The following is a 21,224-nucleotide window of genomic DNA, read 5'->3' as shown; positions in this document are numbered from 1 at the left end:
TTTACCTCAGAAAAACATATTCGGTGACCATAAACTCATTAGTGAGATAGAAAAATAAACTGTAGAGAGGGGTATTTTGCTAAATATATGCATCATATAACATATTCATTATAATTTTTACTGTTCTTCAATGTTTAATATATGTTTGAATAAATCCATAATTGTTTTCTGACAGCCACCATTTAAATGTTTATATTTAAAAAAAACGAATTGAAGTAGAAATGTTATTATGTAATTGTAACTTTATTAGTGTAATTTTAACAAATCAGTCAATTTTAACCTTCAATATGATATTAATGTAGTACCAACCGACTCTCATGTATGTAATTTTTACAGCATTAGTTGAGAGATTATTTTTTCCTTGAGAAAATTTGGCATGTACTGTACCTGATATATATCCAAAATAATCGATATTGAATCGAATCGAATCGTGAAATTTGTGTCAAAACCCAGCCCTATTAGCGAGTGACTCAGAGGAGTCAAATTCCTTTGATGGAATCAATCCCAGCCTGAGAAATTGATTCTTGATTCCCAGTGATTCTTTTTGGAATCAATTCCCAGCCTCAAGAAGAACCTTTTTTTTTTGATTCCCCAAAGAACCTTTTGGTGAACAGTTCTTAAAAGAATAATTTTTTTCTCAGTGTGAAGAAAATATCATCATCTAAAAAACCTTTTTTCTCAGGACTTCCCATCCTATTAGCAAGCAACTCAGAGGAGTTGACTCTCTATGATGGAATCAGTTTTAACCTTTGGAATTGATTCTTGATTCCCAGTGTTTTTCCATCCATCCATCCATCCATTGGAATCGACTCCCAGCTCAAAAAATGAGCCACTTTTGTTCCCCCATAGACTCTTTAGGTGATCGTTTCTTAAAATAACCTATTTTTCTTACTGTGAAGAACATTTTAATCATCTAAAGAGCTATTTTTCACTATAAAGAACCTTTTGTGCAGTGGAAAGATTCATGGGATGTTAAAGGTTTTTCATGGAACCTTATAAAGAAAACCACCAAGAGTAGTTCAAAATGACTAAAACAACACGTTTTCCTCACCTGTGTCATGCTTGAGTGTGAGAGCTGTGATGTTTCACCTCGTCCTCTGTGTTATCGCACACACTGATTGCGGCTCGCGCCAAAACCTCGTTATCGGCTGTAAAAACAGTTGTGATACTGTGGGAAAAGAGCACTGTAATATCAGGCTTCATTGGATTAATTATTGTTTTATGCTAATCGCTCTCAAATGAGGCTCTGCTAAGCATCACGCTGCCTGCTGTTTCCATCTCGTCTTGAAGAAAGACGGAGACCCAGAATAAGAATGAGACGCAGAAACAGCCGCTTTGGGTAAATAGCGGCTCTTTGTGTCCCGTGGAGAGACCTAGTGTGCGTGTGCATTTATCACTAAACTTTAGATAGAGACCCATAGTGTGCGCAGACAGAGGAATATATGCCAGCATACTGCTTCTGTAAATAGATGCCGCTGACGGAAGCAGAGAGGAGAAATCCTGCTATTTTAGGACTGTAATGCATGTTTAACACTGAATATCTGGAAATGTAATTGCATTAGAAGTCAAACTGTGTGTATTAATGTTGAATACTAAGCGCGCGATCTATGAATGATGCCTTAAATTGTGTGTATTTTTGAGACTTGTTGATTTTAAATGGAAAAAAACCTGGCAACACAATGCATCTTAATTAAAACTTCCTGCTGATTTGTAAAAAAAAAAAAAAACAAAGTCAATAAAAACTGTCCATCACAGTTTTTTCTCAAAATAAGACAGAAGATCTTTCGGATTATATATAAATTATGTTATATATAATGCACTTGTATGTATCAAAATGTATCATTTAATGTATCGATAAAATGTATCATTTAACATACATTTTAAAAAATATATTGAAAAGAATGTTCAAATACTCCATTTAATGTCAAAGAACGTAGCAACCACCACTTAGAACATCCTAGCAACCATGGGGGGAAAAAAATTAAAAAGTATCATCTGCAAAGGAGTGGAAACATGTGCTCAAATACTCCATTTAATGTCATAGAAGTTTATAAGTCGGTCAGCTTTTCTCACAAAATCTGTAAAAGCAGAAAACTTTAGACTCACGCTTGCATTTTCTTCAGTCTCTGGCTGTAACTCAGGATCAGGCATCAAATAGTGTCCTGCATGTGAAACTAGGCTGAGAATGTGTCAAATGGTTGTAATGTGGCTCAGATTCAGACAGAATCGTGTGTTTGTGGTGTTTTTCTGCTGATTAAGGTGACTAATTCACCACACAAATGATTCTCAAAAGCAAAAAAGCTACGAAATGCATCATATTTAGTGAGAAAGTGTGACGTGAAAGAGCAAAACAGACACTATTTTTGGAATCAGCAGATCAAAATGAGTAAGAAACAAGTGTTGGGTTTTATTCATTCTTTGCATTAGGTAACAAATGAGTAAAGGCAGTGGCTTTTTTTGTGTAGAAGATAGCGGAAAGCACACTTTAGTTTGGTCTGAAGTAATGCATCAGTAGACAGCAGTGGTCTCTGCTGTGGAGTTGTCAGAGCTCAGCTGCCTCCATTATAATCATCTGAAGCGTCTGCACTGCGAGCGCTCAGTGGCTTCAGCTGACGGACGCTTTCTATTTCTGACACTGCAGACACTTCATTTTATCTGTCCGAATGAATGATTTTATTAACAAATATCTTAAGATGTTGCTTTTTTGACTGAATATTCAAAAGTGACAGTCAGGTTATGATGTTATTTGTTTGCTTGTTTGTAGTAAAAAAAATAAAAAAAATTGGATGGGTTAAATGCAGAGCACAAATTCTAAGTATAGGTCACACTTCACTTTTTTACTTTATATTTTTATTTGCTATGATGTTTAAAAATTTATTTTACTTTATATATTTATTTATTTATTTTAGCTTTTGTTTATATATATATATATATATATATATATATATATGACAAATAAAATTCATACCTAAAATAAATAAATAAAATAATAAAAAACAAAAACTTCTGACCTTTACATGACAGTCAGCTTTTATTTTATTTTATTTTATTTTATTTAGGCAGGGGGCTATGAGTTTTATTTATTATATACTTCTGACTGTAACAGCTTTTAATTTTAATTTTTTTGGCTATTTTACTTTATTTATTTATCTATTTAGATATGAATTGTATTTATTATATATGAGGGACTGTAATATGACAGTCAGCTTGTCCTTTTTTATTTTGTCCATTTATCTTTTTTTTAGCTATGCATTTTATTTATTATGTACATCTAACTATAATGTGATGGTAAGCGTTTATTTTATTTTATTTATTTATTTATTGCCATTTTACTTTATTTAGTTATTTATGTAGAATTTGATTTATTATATATGTGGGACTGTAATATGACAGTCAGCTTGAGATTTGTTTGTTTGTTTGTTTTTAGCTATGTATTTTATTAATATACTTCTGACTATTACATGACCGCCAGCTTGTGATGTTTTTTTGTTTCTCAGACCTGCTCAGTAAAGTCACAGTTTGGTTCTAACCATAGTTCAGTATGCATAGTTGTAATATTATGCATGCAATACAGTCCATACAAAAGTTAGTCTCATACTTGTATATTTGCATGTATGCATTTGGCAGACACTTTTATCCAAAGCAACTTGCATTGCATTAAGCTTCTATCATTTCATGCATTCCCTGGAAATGCATTTACATTGAAAGTGAAGGTAAATCACCAGTGTGGACTTGAAAGAAACGTTATTGCACAGAAACACTGGTTTGCTGTTTGCATAGGTCACTTGCTTTAGTATTTGTTATCTAATGCAATGATATTCAGACATTTTTAAGTGTCGAGATATATTTTGAGGGGGACCACACACTTCTGTACCGCCCAGAAACTACCCGAGTCCTCCAGGGCTTGCGATCACTGGTTTCAGAGGTTCTGTTGCATGCAGCTCTGCTGTGAGCCGGAGTGTCACTTTCTGAGCTCGCGGGAGGATGATGTGAAGAAGAAAGAGAGAGAAATGGGAAGCAGTTTGTGGCGGTGGAAGAGGGAAGATAAAGTTTTCACTGTCATACAGTTGAGCTGCTTCTGCACAAGAGACTGAGTGTCATGAAAACATGTCTAGGACCCGGCTGAAACAAAGCCCTAAAGCTAAGAAACCTATCAAAACTGCTTTCTTTTCACCAAAATTCCATTTTTTTTTTTTTTAAATCCATGTTTTCTGTTTTAATTTTCTCTGGATTCTGTTTTCTAATTCCGTTGAAATAAATTCTAATAATCAAAAAGGGTGTCTAATCAATTAAATTCATAAAACTTTAACAATTTAATATTTCATAAAAATTTGAACAATAATAGGGCTTTTTTCTAAATTTCATTTTATTTTTTGCCTATTTTGATGTTTTCTGCTTAATTTTTTCCTAATTCCATTTTTTAATGGTTTAATTAAATTTTAATAATCAAAAGGGATGTTTAATCAGTTAAATTCATAAAACTTGAACTATTTACTAATTTATTACAATTTTAGCAAAAATTAATTCTGTTGAATTAAATTTTATTAATCAAAAAGGATGATGTCTGATCAATTTTTATTCATAAAACTTTATTTTAAAAAATGTATAAAATTTTTAACAACAATAGGGCTCTATGAAATGTTTTATTTTTTTCTGAATTCCATTTATTTCCTCCCAAATTCCATGTTTTCTGATTTAATTTTTCTGGATTCTTTTTTTTTTTTACTTGCTGTTCAAATACATTTTCATTATGAAAAATAACATTTAATAATTTAATAATTTATTGAAGATTTAACAATAATAGGGATCTTTAAAATGTTTTTCCCCCTCAAATTCCATTTTATTAAATTTTTTTTTTTTTCAAATTTTGATGTTTTCTGTTTACATTTATTTTCTGGTTTCCATTTTTAATGGTTTAATGTATTTAGATTTTTTTTTTCATTAATAAGGATGTCTAATCAATTGAATTCATAAAACCTTAACTATTTAATAATTTATTTAAATTTTAACAATAATATGGCCCTTTGAAATGTTATATTTATTTATTTATTTATTTATTTTTATTGTTTCATAAATTCTCTGTTGTCCGTTTTAATTTTTCTGGATCCTGTGTTTTATGATTGAATACACATGTCTTATCAAAAATGGTAGGAATCAAATGAATGCATAAAACTGTCAGAATTTAATTAATCTTTTAATATGTAATCAAATGAAATTGGATCAATTCCTTTCATTTTTTGGCCAAAGTGCTGAACAACATGTTTACAGTTAAAATTAAAAGTTGATCAAAAAATGTTGTGATACTGCAATAAAAATGTATTACCAAAGAACAAAAAAATAAATCCTAGGGCCCTAGAAAGCCCTTGTTTGTAATTATCACTAAGGGTTTTCTTGCAGGTCACATTTCACCCCTTGAGAGGAAACCTGCGTGACCAAGAAGTGGTTAATCGTAATAAACGTAATGATTAATATGTGATGAATATCTACTTGACTGGAGCGAGTGGCGTTTGGATAAAGTGTTCTGAGAGCTGAAATCAAGTCATGTAATCATGTCTCAAGAAAGCCTGCAGATGGCTGTAATCTGTAATAGAGTTATACACTTTAATCAGTTTGGAGAGCGGCGGCAAATGCCACCGAAGTGACCTTTAACTGGAGGAATATTGTGACTGGAGGCTCAGCTGTTTGGTCTGTATAAGAGGCTCTGTTAACTGTGTCTCTGTTTGCTCCGCTTGGGAATCTGATGAAGCGTAAAGGTCAGAAGATGTTTGTGAATTCACACATTTGCATGGGATACTTGAGGATCCTTTGAACTCAAGCAGCGAGGATCTTTCCGCTCTTGGCTGCGACTTTGGCCTTGGCTCTTCTTTAAATCTGCTGAAGCGATACAAGAATCACCTTTAGTGAACAGAAACACGTCTCCGCTGCTGCACAGTTAGTATTGTGTAGTTAGTGCTTTGTTATCTCCTAGCGTGTAGGTTTGAATGTGACCTGAGAAAGTACGGCAGTGGATTGAATTCAAGGTACCACTGTGGATCGCTGGGTAATGCAAGTGTTTTTCCTGAGTAGAAATGCAATGCATTTTTATAAACATATAATCAAACTGCTTACTGTGTTCTGAGGGGTTTTTTTGTTTAGCAGCCATTATGACTGTAATTCAATAATATTGCATGCAGTGTCTGGCCAGACATAAAACCAATTTAACTGGCATGGATTTATTTGGAGCAATCGCAGTTATTTATTTTCTCAGGAGGGTCTTTAGACGATTTATGCCATTTTTGTTGTGGATCAGCAGCCTGGGATGAGATTGAAAAACAAAGAGAGAAAAAGGTTTTATTGGGAGATTCAGAAATGGTGTAAAAACATTGCAAAATGATTTTGACATCAACAACAAACTTCATTGTGATTTAGCACAGGATTATTATATTTAAGAAAAAATTAATAAAATAAAACAAAACTGAAATAAAAATAATAAAAATTAGATATGAATTGGCATTTATTTTTACATTTTCATTTTTTTGTTTTAATTTTAATTGTAGTTTTATTAATTATTTAGTTAATATAGCTTTATTTTTATTTCATTTCTGGATTTAGTACTTAACATTTATTTATTTCGGTTTATTGCCGAAACATTTCTAATTTTCGTATTTTAAGTTTTTTTTATCTACTATTTCTTTTATTCTTTACTTTATTCAGTTTCATTTCAATTCAATTTAGTTACATTTTTAGTCATTTTATTATGTGCTTTTGTCATGATTATTAGTTTCTACAAATATTTATATAGTTAGAATTTAATTTTAGTTTTATTTCAATTAATCAATTAATTTCAATAAAAAATTACTTCAATTAGTTACTAAGGCAACATTTCAAGTTCCCATGTAATATTTAGCTATAAATTATTTTATTTCAGCTTTATTTCAATTCAGTTTAGTTTAATGTTTTAGCAATTTTATGTGCTTTTATGTTTATTAGTTTATTTATTTATTTTGATTTTACTTGTATTTCAATTAGTCATTTTAGTACTTCAGCTTATTTTAATTAGTTACACAAGGCATCATTTAATATTTATATTTGAATTTATTTCAGCTTTTTTGAAAATGACTTTTAGTATGTTTAGTTTTATTATTAGTTATCAATAACAACACTTGGTGGAAATGGGATCAACAACATTTGCTTCATCAAAAAGGGAAAAGGGAAAGTTTGGCGACTTTTAATATACTCTTTAACTCTTTCCCTGCCAAACACAGAATTTTCCGGGTTTCCGTGTTTTCACTGTTATACGCTAGGGGGCGCTATTACGCATCTCCTGAATGAGTCTAGAAAGTGCAGATCAAAAACACAGACGAGGAAGCCGCAGAAACGAGCAATCTCATATGTAAGCATATGCATATAAAAAATAATGCGATCATCAACACTAACCGCATATAAATGAAAACTGCCTAATGTTACGGAGTGAAATGTCAATCCAGAAAGTGGCAAAGGACTGTGCAAGCTTTGCTGATGGAAGCCATCTACTGCATCTTTGCTTTGATAATATTACTGAATATGATCTAGATGTAATATTTGACAAAAATGCGATTTTCTCAGCTTTTTGCTATTTTTTTTTTTCAAGTGTTGATAAAAAAAAAACAACAACAATGCTTGAATTTTTTTTTTTTTTTTTTTGAAAGTAGGGAGGGTCTGATCTTTATTTTGATATATTGCATGTTCAGATATTCAAACAACAAAATATTCTGGGGGCCATGAAATTTTAGTGAAAATCAGCAAAAACGCTGGCGGTGGCTGGCAACTTTTTTCAAAAACGCTGGCGGGGAAAGAGTTAATCTGAATAATGAGTCAAGTAAACTGATCACTCCTTCTTTTCTCTTGTGTTCTCCAGATGCGCTGTGGACCGGTGGCTTTGCCTCGTCCTTGAGCTCTTCCAGCTTGCGTTTGTGAAACTCCTTCAGCACTAACCGCCGCCGTTCTTCCTCTATATCTCTTCTCACGCTCTCCATGGCTAATCTTCTGAGCTATGTTTTGTTCCTGGCGCTCCGGACGTTCGCTGCCCCGCCGGAGTACATCCAAGTGTGGCCCGGCGGCTCGACGCTGGCCCCGGGAGATCTGGGCAACGGTACGGTTGGCCCTTCTTTAGTTCCTCCTCCAGGAACCAGCAAACACGCGCCGCACAGCATCATCATCGGCGTGCGGAAAGGAGGCACCAGAGCGTTGCTGGAAATGCTGGATATCCATCCCGAAGTAGCAGCGGCGGCCACCGAAGTTCACTTCTTCGACTGGGACGAGAACTACGCCAAAGACTTCGAATGGTACCGGGACCAAATGCCCTATTCGTACCCAAATCAGATCACCGTGGAAAAGACGCCGGGGTATTTCACGTCTCCGGTGGCGCCTGCGCGGATCCACGCCATGAACTCTTCCATCAGACTCTTGCTGATCTTGAGAGACCCGACGGAGAGAGTCATATCGGACTATACGCAAGTCTACTTCAACCGCTTGGAGAACCACAAACCCGTACAGGCCATCGAGAACATGCTAGTCAAGAACGGCGCGCTAAACACGCGCTACAAAGCCATCCAGCGCAGTCTTTACGACGTCCACATGAGGAACTGGCTCCAGCACTTTCCTCTGGAGCAGATCCACATTGTGGACGGGGATACGCTGATCTACGACCCCTTACCGGAGCTCCAGCGAGTCGAACGCTTCTTGCATCTGCCGCCGCGGATCGTGGCGTCCAACTTCTATTTTAACCAGACCAAAGGCTTCTACTGCATTCGCAGCGACGGCCATGAGCGATGCCTGCACGAGTCCAAAGGACGGCCGCATCCGCCCGTTAACAGCACTGTGCTGCGACAGCTGCGCTCGTATTTGCGCCAACACAATCGGAACTTCTATCGGCTCATTGGACGTACTTTTAACTGGCAGTAGTGGGAGGGGCTGGAATTAGCCAATCACAGCCCAGCTGGGGGGCTGATTGACAGCTGATGTACTGAACAAACCACTCCCCCATGGATACATCTCTTAAAGGGTTAGTTCACCCCAAAATGAAAATTCTGTTATTATAATTACTCACCCTCATGTCGTTCCAAACCCGTAAGACCTTCGTTCATCGACTGCCATTTTGGAGAGTACCCAAGAACGTAATCGGCGTAATCAGCGTTGTTTACACTTCGGGGAAAGCATGCGTATGCGTTGTGATACTCTCCAAAATGGCGGAAGACGTTATTTTTGTTTTCTTTGAGCTCAAAAAGTATTCTTGTAGCTTCACAAAATTGAAGTTGAGCCACTGATGTCACATAGACTGTTTTACCGATGTCCTTGCTACGTTTCTGGGTCTGGGAACATGCTGTCTATGGAGGGTCAGAGAGCTCTCAGAATTCATCAAAAATATCTTAATTTGTGTTCCGAAGATGAACGAAGGTCTTACATGTTTGGAACGACATGAGGGTGAGTAATTAATGACAGAATTTTCATTTTGGTGTGAACTAACCTTTTAAATGCCTTCAAGCTGCTTTTAAAGGGATAGTGCACCTAAAAATACAAATTCGCTATTAAGTTACTCACCCTCAGGCTATACAAGATGTATGTAAGTTTGTTTCTCCAGTAGAACAGTGAGAAGATTTTTAGCCGAAAGTGGGATTCTTGGTGATTCATAAAATGCAAGTCAATGGCTACCGGCATTTTGAGAGTCAATAAAGCATACAGGCAACACAAAATTAATCCGCGTGGCTCCTGATTATATATTGAGGTCTTATGAAGCGAAATGATAGGTCTGTGCAAGAAACTGAACATTATTTATAATATATTACCTGTAATCCAGAGCCTCAGGCAAATGGGGAAATACGATTCTTTTCCATGAACTGATTCTTTTGGTGTTTGTTTCTATGAACTAGTTCAATTCACTAGTTTGTTTATGTAATCACAATAATGTAACATATACGCAATTATATTATTAAAGCACCCAGTAATGATGTGAAACGTGGATGTTTTACATGTCTAAAGCATATAAAGTGAATAAACTAGTCTTCATCGGCTCACCTTTTTACATAAACCATGAGAAAACATAAAAACTTTAGTTTGGCCCCTTTATTCAAGTGTTCGGTTCATGCATGCGCATAAGTTTTGATTGAGTAACTTGTAGATCTGTGCTTCTCGAGCCACGAACTGTTTCAGATGGTTCGGTCTGATTTGGTGAACTGGTTCAACTAGTTCACTAAAAAAAGAATCATTTCAAAAGAATGATTCGTTTGTGAACCAGACATCACTCCGGACCGTTTGCCTGAGGCTCTGGATTACAGGTGATAATGTTGTAAATAATGTTCAGTTTCTTGCACAGACTGATCGTTTCTCTTCATAAGACCTCGATATATCATCAGGAGCCACATGGATTAATTTTGTGTTGCCTGTATGTGCTTTTTTGACTCTCAAAGTTCCGGTAGCCATTGACTTGCATTTTATAATAATCAAGGAGCATGGTTTCAGCGAAACATCTTCTTTACTGTTTTACTGAAGAAAAAACTCACCTTCTTCTTGGCTAGCCTGAGGGTGAGTAACTTAACAGCAAATTTTCATTTTTGAGTGAACTATCCCTTTAAGACTTCAGAACGATCATGTTTTCAATCTGAAATTGTAAGGAATAAGATATTAAAACTCAACTGTGGGGGAAGATCTTTGCTGTCAAGTGTCTTTGTCGTAACAAGGTTACACGATTCAAATCTGAGTCTTTTTTTCTCTTTCTCTCTGTTTGTTTGATATTCTTGTACTTGATAATAAATGGTTCTGCTTCCAAAAGGGGCCCTGAATATCTCGTCTGTTTCTTCAGCTCTGCTTTTGAAACATACAGTAAAAGGTATTTACAAGCTCTAATGCCATATAAGCTGACTGAAACTGAAGTAAGGGATAGAGTACAGAAATCTCAATCAGGACTCGTCTTTTATCATCCTGAAAGGGTTTATTTTGTGACAGTGTCTGTCGAAGTGTACATTATCCTTATTAAATGACTATTTGTCAAATAAATCAATGCACATGGCATATTGATTTGAGTAGAAGTTATGATATTAAGTGCTACGTGAAGAAAGAAATTAGACCAAGCAGAGGACTGGGACTGGGGAAAATAACATTCTGCATTAATTTGGGGCCTCATTATGTAAATTTATTGATGATTGTAAGTTTTCATCACACCGTAATAATAGTCCATGTAGAAAATTAAAATAATAATGCTGCAGTCTTTGCACACTGGTGTACAGCAGATATTTGTAATACAATTTATATACTATTATATATTTCATTAATATCTTGAATTAGCTTTTATTTTTATATTATCAGTTTTCATTTTCATTTTAGTTAAATTTTTTGTAATTGTATGTTTTTGTCTTTTTTTTTATATTCCTAAATAGTTTTATTTTGATTTTATTTAATTCATTTCAGTTAGTAATTTTAGTACTTAAACTTATTTAATTTATTGCTAAAGCCACATTTCTAATTTTCTCATTTAGTTTAAAATTTTCATCTAATATTTATATTTCTCTGTCTTTCAGCTTCTCATTATGTAAATTTATTGATGATTGTAAGTTTTCATCACACCGTAATAATAGTCCATGTAGAAAATTAAAATAATAATGCTGCAGTCTTTGCACACTGGTGTACAGCAGATATTTGTAATACAATTTATATACTATTATATATTTCATTAATATCTTGAATTAGCTTTTATTTTTATATTATCAGTTTTCATTTTAATTTTAGTTAAATTTTTTGTAATTGTATGTTTTTGTCTTTTTTTTAATATTCCTAAATAGTTTTATTTTGATTTTATTTAATTCATTTCGGTTAGTAATTTTAGTACTTAAACTTATTTAATTTATTGCTAAAGCCACATTTCTAATTTTCTCATTTAGTTTAAAATTTTCATCTAATATTTATATTTCTCTGTCTTTCAGCTTTTTTCAGTTTAGTTTATTTATTTTCATTTTCTATTTTTTTTTTCTTTTATTTATTTACTTATTTATTTGAAATTTCATGCTTTTATCATCTTTATTAGCTTTTGGGTTTTTTCGAAAAATGTTTCTAAATGGTTTTAATTTATTTTTATTTCAGTTTTAATACTAGAGTTTAAATTCAATTTAGTTCGTTACCAATATTTCTAATTTTCATTTTGTTTAAGTTTTTATTCTATTATTTATATTTCATTCAATTTCAACTTTATTTAAATTCAATTTAGTTTCATTTGTGGTCATTTTGTTATATGCTTCTCTCATATTTATTCGGTTTCGGTTTTTAGAATTATTTCTATATTTATTTATTTATTCAGTCATTCAAATTAGCAATTTTAGTACTTCAACTTCAACTTATTTCAATTAGTTGCCAAGGCGACATTTAAAGTTTTTCATCTAATATTTACACATTATTTTATTTTAATTAACAAAAATGGTTTCTTGTTGTTTTTAAGTTTTAGTTAATAAAAACGACACTGGCACACAGAAATACCCCTCGAGAATAAGTCAGAGTTACAGGTTCACACACAGAACTGATCTGCAGCACTCGTCATTTTTGAGTGCAAAGCGCAGCAGCCGGTCAGAAAGTGAATCTGTCCCGACAGGCAGCAGTTAAACTGAAGACCCAGACGGTGCTGGAGAGGTCGGTCAGGAAACTGGAGTAAGAAAGCAGAGCGAGAGCATCCGCTGCTTATCTTCTCCATCTATTTCCCTTCTCCTCTAACATCCTATCGCTGCTTCCATCTCCATTTCCTTCCAGCTCATCATTTTCCCCATTCTCCTGGTTTTTGAGAGCCGCTCTTTAGCATGTGTGTGTGTGTGTGTGTGTCTGTGTGATCTGGGTTCTGCAGCAGCGTCTGCGGTGGAGCTTCACAGGAGCTCGATCACTAATGACTGGAGACACGGACTGAACTCTGCTCTGTTCTGGCTTCACGTCTCATCTGAACACGCTTCGTCACACGCACATGTTCAATAACCGTGAATGTGAAGTGAATGTTATGAATGCAGCATAGAGAGGATCATATCCATATGCAGGGAGATGTTAAAAGTTAAAAACTGCTAAAAGTTTGAAGAAGAAAAAACAAAATAATGCACTTTTTTTTTTAATACAAGATACTGTACAAAAATGCAAAATAGCCCGTTTTTTTTATTTCCAAATTCATAACTGAAAGCTGATTTATTTAAGATATGATATGATTGATTGATTTTTTAAAAGAAATCAATAGTTTTATTCAGCGAGGATGGCAGTAAATGCACAATTATCAATAATATTTTGAATTAGCTTTATTTTTGTATTTTCAGTTTTTAGTAATTCAGTTAGTTTTAGTAATTTTCTCTTGTTTATTAGTTTTTACAAATATTTCTATTAGTAATTGTAGTAGCTTATTTCATTTAGTTTTTCATCTAATATTTATATTTCATTCTATTTCAGATTTCAGTTTAGATTAGTAATTTTATGCTTTCTAATGTTTATAAATTTTTCAATTTTAGTTTTATGTCAGGTAGTCATTTCTAATTTATAGTAATTTTGCAACACACTTTTCTCATGTTTATTAGTTTTTGTTTTTTAAAATAAATAGAAATATTTCTAATATTTCAATTAGTTGCCAAGACAACACGTTTTTCATTTAATAGTTGTATTTTATTCTATTTCAGATTTATTTAAATTCAGATTGTTTTATATTTTAGTAATTATGTTCATTTTTTTAAATAATTCTAAATAGTTATAATTTTTATGCAAATTTTATTTCAATTAGTAATTTTAGTGTAGTTATTATAGTTTTTGGTCTTTAAAAAAGGTTATAATTTATGTTTATTTTAGTTCGGCGTCATTCATGTTTACACCTGCAGATCTTCATGAATAAACGTGATCGTGAAGTGAATGTTAGAGAGGATCATATTCATATCTGGTGCTTATATCTGGTAATATGTTCTCTAGAGTCTTCCAGGCTTTGAAGGTTCATCTGAAGTGTTTTCTGAAGCGGAGTACAGTATCACATCTTCAGGGAGGAAAACAGTGTTTGGGTGAGGAACTAAAAGCAGCGATTCGACAGACTCGACTGCAATATTCAGCTGTTTTCAGACACATGAACTGAGCTGTGTTTGGAGTAACATACAGCTCATGCTATTTCTGCATACTGCATGAAATACGCTAACATCATAGCCCACAATGCAATGACCTTCTGTTTACAGAGTGATGAATGCTTCAGAACATGATGTGACTTTTTTTATAACAGATTCTTATGTCAATATTTAGACAGGAGTTTGAAGAAGGAAAAAGTAGTGCAAATGTTTACACAAAATATTGTACAAAAATGGAAAATTACCATTTTTGTCCCCCAAGACAATAACTGAATGCCATATTAACTACTTTTTTTTTTATTTTTATTAATGCTTTTATTCATCATGCATGCATTAAATTAATCAAAAGTGGGAGTAAAGACATTAATAATGTTACAAAAGATATTTCACATAATTGCTGTTCTTTGTTTCCACAAAAATATTGTGCAGCACAACTGTTTTCAACATTGATAATAATCACAAATGAGCAGCAAATCAGTATATTAGAATGATTTCTGAAGATCATGTGACACTGAAGACTGGAGTAATGATGCTGAAAATTCAGCTGCGCATCACAAAAATAAATTACAGTTTAACAGATATTCACATAGAAAACTGCTTTTTAAATTGTAATAATATTTTGGCATTTTTACTGCGTTTTTGATCAAATAAATCCAGCCTTGGTGAGCAGAAGAGACTTCTTAACACATATGAAAGGTAGTGTAATTGAATATAACATGCATCTGCTTTATATTTTACATACTGTGCATGTAATAATGGTAGTATGCAGTGTATATAGTGCACTACTATTCTATTCCAGGCATGTCTGTCAGGTAATATGCACGGTATGTGTTAAAAATACACCTGAATCACCATATAGGCAGCTCGAAAAGCTCTGGTTTGAATGTCAGTGTGTGTCTCTGTCTCAGGGTGCTGGTGTAAGTGACGGAAGGTGTTTGCTCTGTTGGTCGTGATCTTCTGACCCCTGGTGCGATCCGTCCGCTCCGCTCTGTGAAACACACACAAAGCCTTTAAGACAGTGATTTCTGTCCTCTCTCATTCCACAGTAAGTGCGCTTTCATTGTGGATTGACACCTTTCTTATTAGTAAACAGTTGGGTAACAGTCCCAAGTGACATACACTCTGAAAAATGCTGGGTTAAAAAGGGACAAACCCAGCTATTGGGTTGTTTTGACAATAGCTGGGTTTGTCCCTTTTTAACCCAGCATTTTTTAGAGTGTATAAAGCGGATTAGGCTATGTAATAGGCCTATTCTTTTTATTTTCTATTCGTCTGTTATGATTATTTTAAAATCATTTTTATGTAGAGCACTCATGAATGAAATGTAGTGCTGTCAAACGATTAATCGCAATTAATCGCATTCAAAATAAAAGTTTCTGTTTATATATCATATATGTGTGTACTACTGTGTATATTTATTATGTATATATAAATACACACATGCCGGGTTTATTGTGAGATTTAAGCTCATCACATTATTTAATAATCACATTATGAAACGAGTGCCTTTCCCATTTTGTAGACGTTTTTGAAAAGTACGTTTCTAAAGATTATAGAAATCCTATCAGATGAATAATGTGTTTAAGTGCTAAAGAATGAATGAAAAATAACTTGTGATATTCTAAAGTTGTGATCGACTAGCATCATGATTATTAGCATTCTATATACGTCTATTATAAGCTTTTGAAAGAAGTCTCTTCTGCTCACCGAGGCTGCATGTAATTGGTCAAAAATCCAGTAAAAATTGTGAAATATTATTGCAAATTAAAACAGCTGTTTTCTATGTGAATATCTGTTAAACTGTAATTTATTCCTGTGATGCGCTTTTCACTAAGTTGCACAACTGTTCACTACAGAAGCTTATTCCTACCACAGATTATAAATATATAAAATATATATATATTTGTGACTTTTTGTCTCATAATTCTGACTTTTTCCCCCTCACAATTGCAAGTTAATATCTTGCAAAAATTTTTTTCCTCAGAATCCTGAATTTATTTTTCACAATGATATTTTTTTTGTTTCCACCATCATTGCTATTTGCCGTTATCTTGCAATTCTGATTTATATCTCGCAACTCTTTGTTTATGTCTTGCAATTCTGAATTTATATATCACAATTCCGATTTTGTCTCGCAATTCCAAGTTCATAGTTCACAATTCCGAGTATATATTTCGCAATTCCAATTTACAATTCCGATTTCTGATTTATATCTCGCAATTCTTTGTTTATATCTCGCAATTGACATTTTATCTAGGAACTAGAAACTAGCAAAGGGAAAAGGCTCCGTAAAGTAGCTATCACACAATGAGCGATAAGCGCTAAACAATACTCGGCAGTTTGAAAGGGATCAGAGTGAGTGTTATAAAGTGAATGTGTGATTGGTTACAGCTGTGTGCAATCAGTGCAATGGATGATGGGATATGTAGTCCGGGATGACATGCAACAGTTTGTGTAGAGAGAGAGTCAATGTAATGGAAGGGTGACCTCTGGTGGTGATCGAACGGAAGTCCATGGACAGGATTCGTGACAATTCAATTTAAAAAAATTAGGGTAATGATTCACATCTATATTTTTTAACTTGAGCCAATGAAAAATAAATAACTTGCCCTATTTTTTTAATTGGATGAATTAAACATTTTTTTTTCAGTGTAATTGTGACTTTTTATCTCACAATTCTGACTTAATATCTCACAGCTGCGAGTTTTCCTTAGATTTGTGAGCAAAAAGTTAGAACCTAGAGATAGAAAGTTGCATTTACTTTTATATTTTTATTTCATGCTGAAAACAAGCTTCCATAGAGCTCACAGAGAGGCTCTGATGACATTATATGAAGGTTTTTTTGTTTTTTTTTCTCCATGTCTTCATGTCTGTTATTGTGTTGTCAGTTTGAACTGATGCCTGTAAACCCCATATAATAACCAGACATGGTTTTGGCTCTATCTGGGTGGTTCTTGGCCTGAATAAAACCTCGAGCGTCTGACTAACACGTGTATCCAGACTCTCTCAGGTAAACAGACTGAAGTGATGAATGATGCATGTGGACATCATGAGATCAGAGCTTCAGTCAGACCATCAGCTGAAGGTCAAGGAAGAGGAGGAAGAAAATAGGACGGTGAAAAATCCTATCTCTCCATCTCTGTTTCCCTCTATCTCTCTCATCTCCATCCCTCGTTCCCTGTGTAACCGCATTCTGTGCGTCTCTCTGCCTTCGGCTGCGTTTGGCTCTCAGTAATTGAGCTGATGATTATGATGATGATATCTGATGCGTATCTCCTCTTCGGGACGCTGAATCCATCCTGTCAGTTCATTTAGGATTCACGCAGCTCATAGTTTCCGAAGCTGTCAAGGAGAGAAGCGCGACTGACGGTTTGCAGGTATGGAAATGCGACGCTCCAGGCGTTTGTTTTTGCGCATGCGTAAATTCATGACTGCCGAGGTAACACATGTAACGCTGCGGGAACATTGTTTTAACACATTGAAATATAATGTTATTCAAAAGGTTATTTTTTTATATTATTAAGAATGTTAACATTTGTATTTGAACATTTATTGTTGTTTTTTTTAATTCTGAGAATATTAAAATATCTAGTTTTGCTAGTATAATGTAATTGAAAGGTTACAAAAACATTTCTTACAACATTCTTCTGACTTCCCCTAAAATGTTATTTGAACATTTATTTTTTTTAATTCTAAAAACGTTAAAATGTCTAGTTTTTGTGATTATAATGTTATTTAAAGGTTACAGAAACGTTTGTTACAACCTTTATTTTCACCCAAAATATAACGTTATTCGAATGGTTATTTTTAATATTCTTAATAAAAATGTTAAAATGTTTATTTGGACGTTTTTTTAAGTTCTAAGAATGTTAACATATATAGTGTTGCAATTATAACGTTGTTTAAAGATTACAAAAACGTTTATGACAACATTCTACTAACTTCCCCTAAAATGTAACATTATTTGAACGTTTATTTGTAATATTCTAAGAATTGAGTTTTCTTGTTGTGATTAGAATGCTACTTAAAGGTTGCAGAAACGTGTCTTAGTACAAATAACATCATGAGGATATTTTGAGAATGTTGTTCTAAGAACGGTTTCTCAACGTTATGAGAACGTATCAAAATGATTAAACTTATAAGAACGTTCCATAAACGTGACTTTAAGAACATTTGCTCCTAACATTTTTCTAACTTTCAAAAAACATTAGTGAAAGTTGACAACGTTCCCTGTGAGCTGGGTGTTTATTTTAATTCTGTTAACTCTATACACGATCATAATGGATTATGTTTTCATGCACGTTTTTTTAATAGCTGTTACCTTTTGTACTTTGAGTCTGTGCAGACATTCATCACCGCTTTTGTGTTTGTTTACACAATGTCTTGATTAATTTGATGATGCTTTTACCAATTAGTGTTGCACTTTCAGCTCCGTTTCACACATTTGACCATGTTTACATGCAGATTTTACTCCTCGAATGCACTATAACATCCACATATTCAGTCTGGATCTGTTTATTAGTCAGCAGTACATTCATATGCTGTTATTGAACTACAGTATACTGCGTCTGCATAAATCATTCACAACCATAGAGTTTGTATGCAGCCTCCTTACTCAACTCAACAATATCTGTGAATCACACACAGATGCATGAAGTTAATTCCACAATTCAGTTGCATAAATAATATTTAGTGCAATAAAGCCAGTATGCATTGACATGCAGTGTCCTCCAATAGGACTTGGAAACTACAAGGCAACTTATCTCTTCTTTGGGAAACTAAATCCGTTCTGTCTTGTCATTTAGGATTCACCAAGCTCATTATATTGACGCCGTTGAAGAGCAAAGCAAGACTAACTTCAGTTTGCAGGTATGTAAACCACACTCACTCTGTCTGTATCCAACAATTATCAGCCTAAATATAAACATCTCGCCTCTGCACGTGATCAGACTGTCAAAATTTCTAACGTTTTTACACACACAAAAAAAAGGAATAAAAATGTAAAATAACCTTTGTCCTGACAAGATAACTGCATGCAGCTTAATGATAATGAGGTCATGTGACCACACTGAAGCGCACTGCTGCTTAAAAACATTGTTGCATGCTGCTTTAATATGTTTAATAAAATAGTGTGCATATTGTGCATCTTTATGCATGAAAAGTCGAGTCAATAGGTCAATGAATGAACCAAAATCAGCCAAAATATAAGCAACATCTCACCACAGCATGTGATCAGACTGTCAAAAGTTCAGACATTTTTATATAAAACTGGAATAAGATGTAGAATAACTGCATTCAGCTCACTAAAAATAGAGCTTAAAACATTTATCATTGCAAAAAAATAAATAAATAAAATGCAGTATGGTTTACTGAATTTCACTATTAATTTCAAAGAAATGACAAGTTGAATTAAATGTGAAATTTTGAAGTATAGAAAGACTGAAATGGTATTTTCTTGTAAAATTCACTTCAGTAATCTTTATTCACAACTTCAAAAAAAAAAAAAAATCACTTTTTACAGTGTGTGTTGTAATAAATACTGCGCAGTGCACTAGTATTCCGGTCGGAACACATCCAGCTCTTCATATCTCTCTCCAGCTCCAGTCTGAGCAGGTGTTGCCATAGTGATCAGAGGAACATCAAACACCTGGATTCTTTTCTTCACTGCACATGCAGCACTGCAGCTCAGCTACAGCACTGTCCAGGAATAACATCCACAGCCTTCAAACAAGTGCCACTTGCACAAGCAAACGCGCAAAAGACACATTTAGTGACTTTTATGCTTTTAAGCTTAAGCACATTTTCTGGAAGTCTTAATGAGTGAATCTCTCAAAACATGTCCATATATCATCACAAAATAAGTACTAAGAAATTATAGCTCCTAAGAGAAAATCTTTTTTATGATATTATTTTGATGACATTTTCATGTAGTTCTCACTGTAATCCAGTATTTTTTTTCCAAGTAAAAATACAATAATGAAAGCATGGGTTATCGGATAAATAAAATCCAGAACAAAAATGTTATTAATTTGATGACAATTAAGGACATTTCCATGCAAAATTCTCATTACTGTAATGCAGTATTTTTTGTACTGCATTCCAGTAAAAATACAATAATGTAATGATTAGTTATAAAGATAGGAAAAAAAAAATATTATCATGATATATAAATAATAATAAAGCATAGTAATGAATACGTTAATTAATCATTCCAAAAATCATACAATTTATTTATTTACTTATTTTAACTTATTTATTGCATTTTGACATTAGCATTTTGTACTGTATTCCAGTAAAAATACAATAATGAAATAATTAGATGTGAAGAAAAAAACAACACATTATCATGATGTATGAATAATAATAAAGCATAATAAATACATTAATTAATAGTCAAAAAATCATAATATTTACTTATTTATTTATTGCACTTTGACATTATTTTGATGACAAAACAAATTTCCATGCAAAGTTTACATCTCATATGCAATATATTGTTTGTAATGTATTCCAGTAAAAATACAATAATGCAATTATAAGTTATATGATAAATCCAGAAAATATTATAATGATATGCAAATATAGTAATTAATAATTTAAGTTATCATAAGATTTTTTTTACATTATTTTGATGACCAATAAGGACAATTAACCCTAAAATTTTCATCACTGTAATGCAGAATTGTTGGTACTGTATTCCAGTAAAAACACAGTAATTAAATGATTAATTCTAGCATAAATTAAAGACAGAACACAAAAAATTATCACATTAATTTATAATTTATGTATCATTACATATTTTTGCATTACAAATGCAAGACTTAGACAGATAAATGTGCTTGATTATCAGAAAAATAATGTCACAAAACTCAAAAAATCCTCATAGTCCCAAAATGTGCTGCAGTGAACATGCTTCACCTTGATATTTTCCAGCACATTCATCTCATTTTAAAGGCGTTTAGACATCTATACTGAACAGAACTCATCTGGTCACAGCTGTATATAAGGCCTGTATGTTTATGAACACACGCCTCATTAACACCTCAACAGAAATGCATCTTCTCAGCCTGTTAAACATCTGCTGCATTCGACCGTCTCACACACACAAACTCACACTCTCACGCTCGCATTCAATGCATCTGTTCTGGATGACAG

The 21,224-nt window shown here is 33.4% G+C and overlaps 1 protein-coding gene across 2 annotated transcripts in view; it reads left to right on the top strand.

The window, feature by feature from the left end:
• Positions 1 to 9,027, top strand: part of LOC107750130 (heparan sulfate glucosamine 3-O-sulfotransferase 1-like) — a 59,782-nt gene extending 50,755 nt beyond the window's left edge. For both annotated transcript variants that reach the window (XM_016565391.1, XM_016565392.1), the window contains exon 2: positions 7,877 to 9,027. In XM_016565391.1, coding sequence (XP_016420877.1) covers positions 7,993 to 8,922 — 930 coding nt within the window. In that variant the 5' untranslated portion in view covers positions 7,877 to 7,992 and the 3' untranslated portion in view covers positions 8,923 to 9,027. The remainder of the gene's footprint in view (positions 1 to 7,876) is intronic.
• Positions 9,028 to 21,224: the final 12,197 nt, after the last annotated feature.

The sequence above is a fragment of the Sinocyclocheilus rhinocerous genome, unplaced genomic scaffold, assembly GCF_001515625.1.
Source record: "Sinocyclocheilus rhinocerous isolate Xijiao unplaced genomic scaffold, SAMN03320098_v1.1 scaffold1822, whole genome shotgun sequence".
Taxonomy (NCBI): domain Eukaryota; kingdom Metazoa; phylum Chordata; class Actinopteri; order Cypriniformes; family Cyprinidae; genus Sinocyclocheilus; species Sinocyclocheilus rhinocerous.
This window is presented reverse-complemented; position numbering and strand designations above follow the sequence as displayed.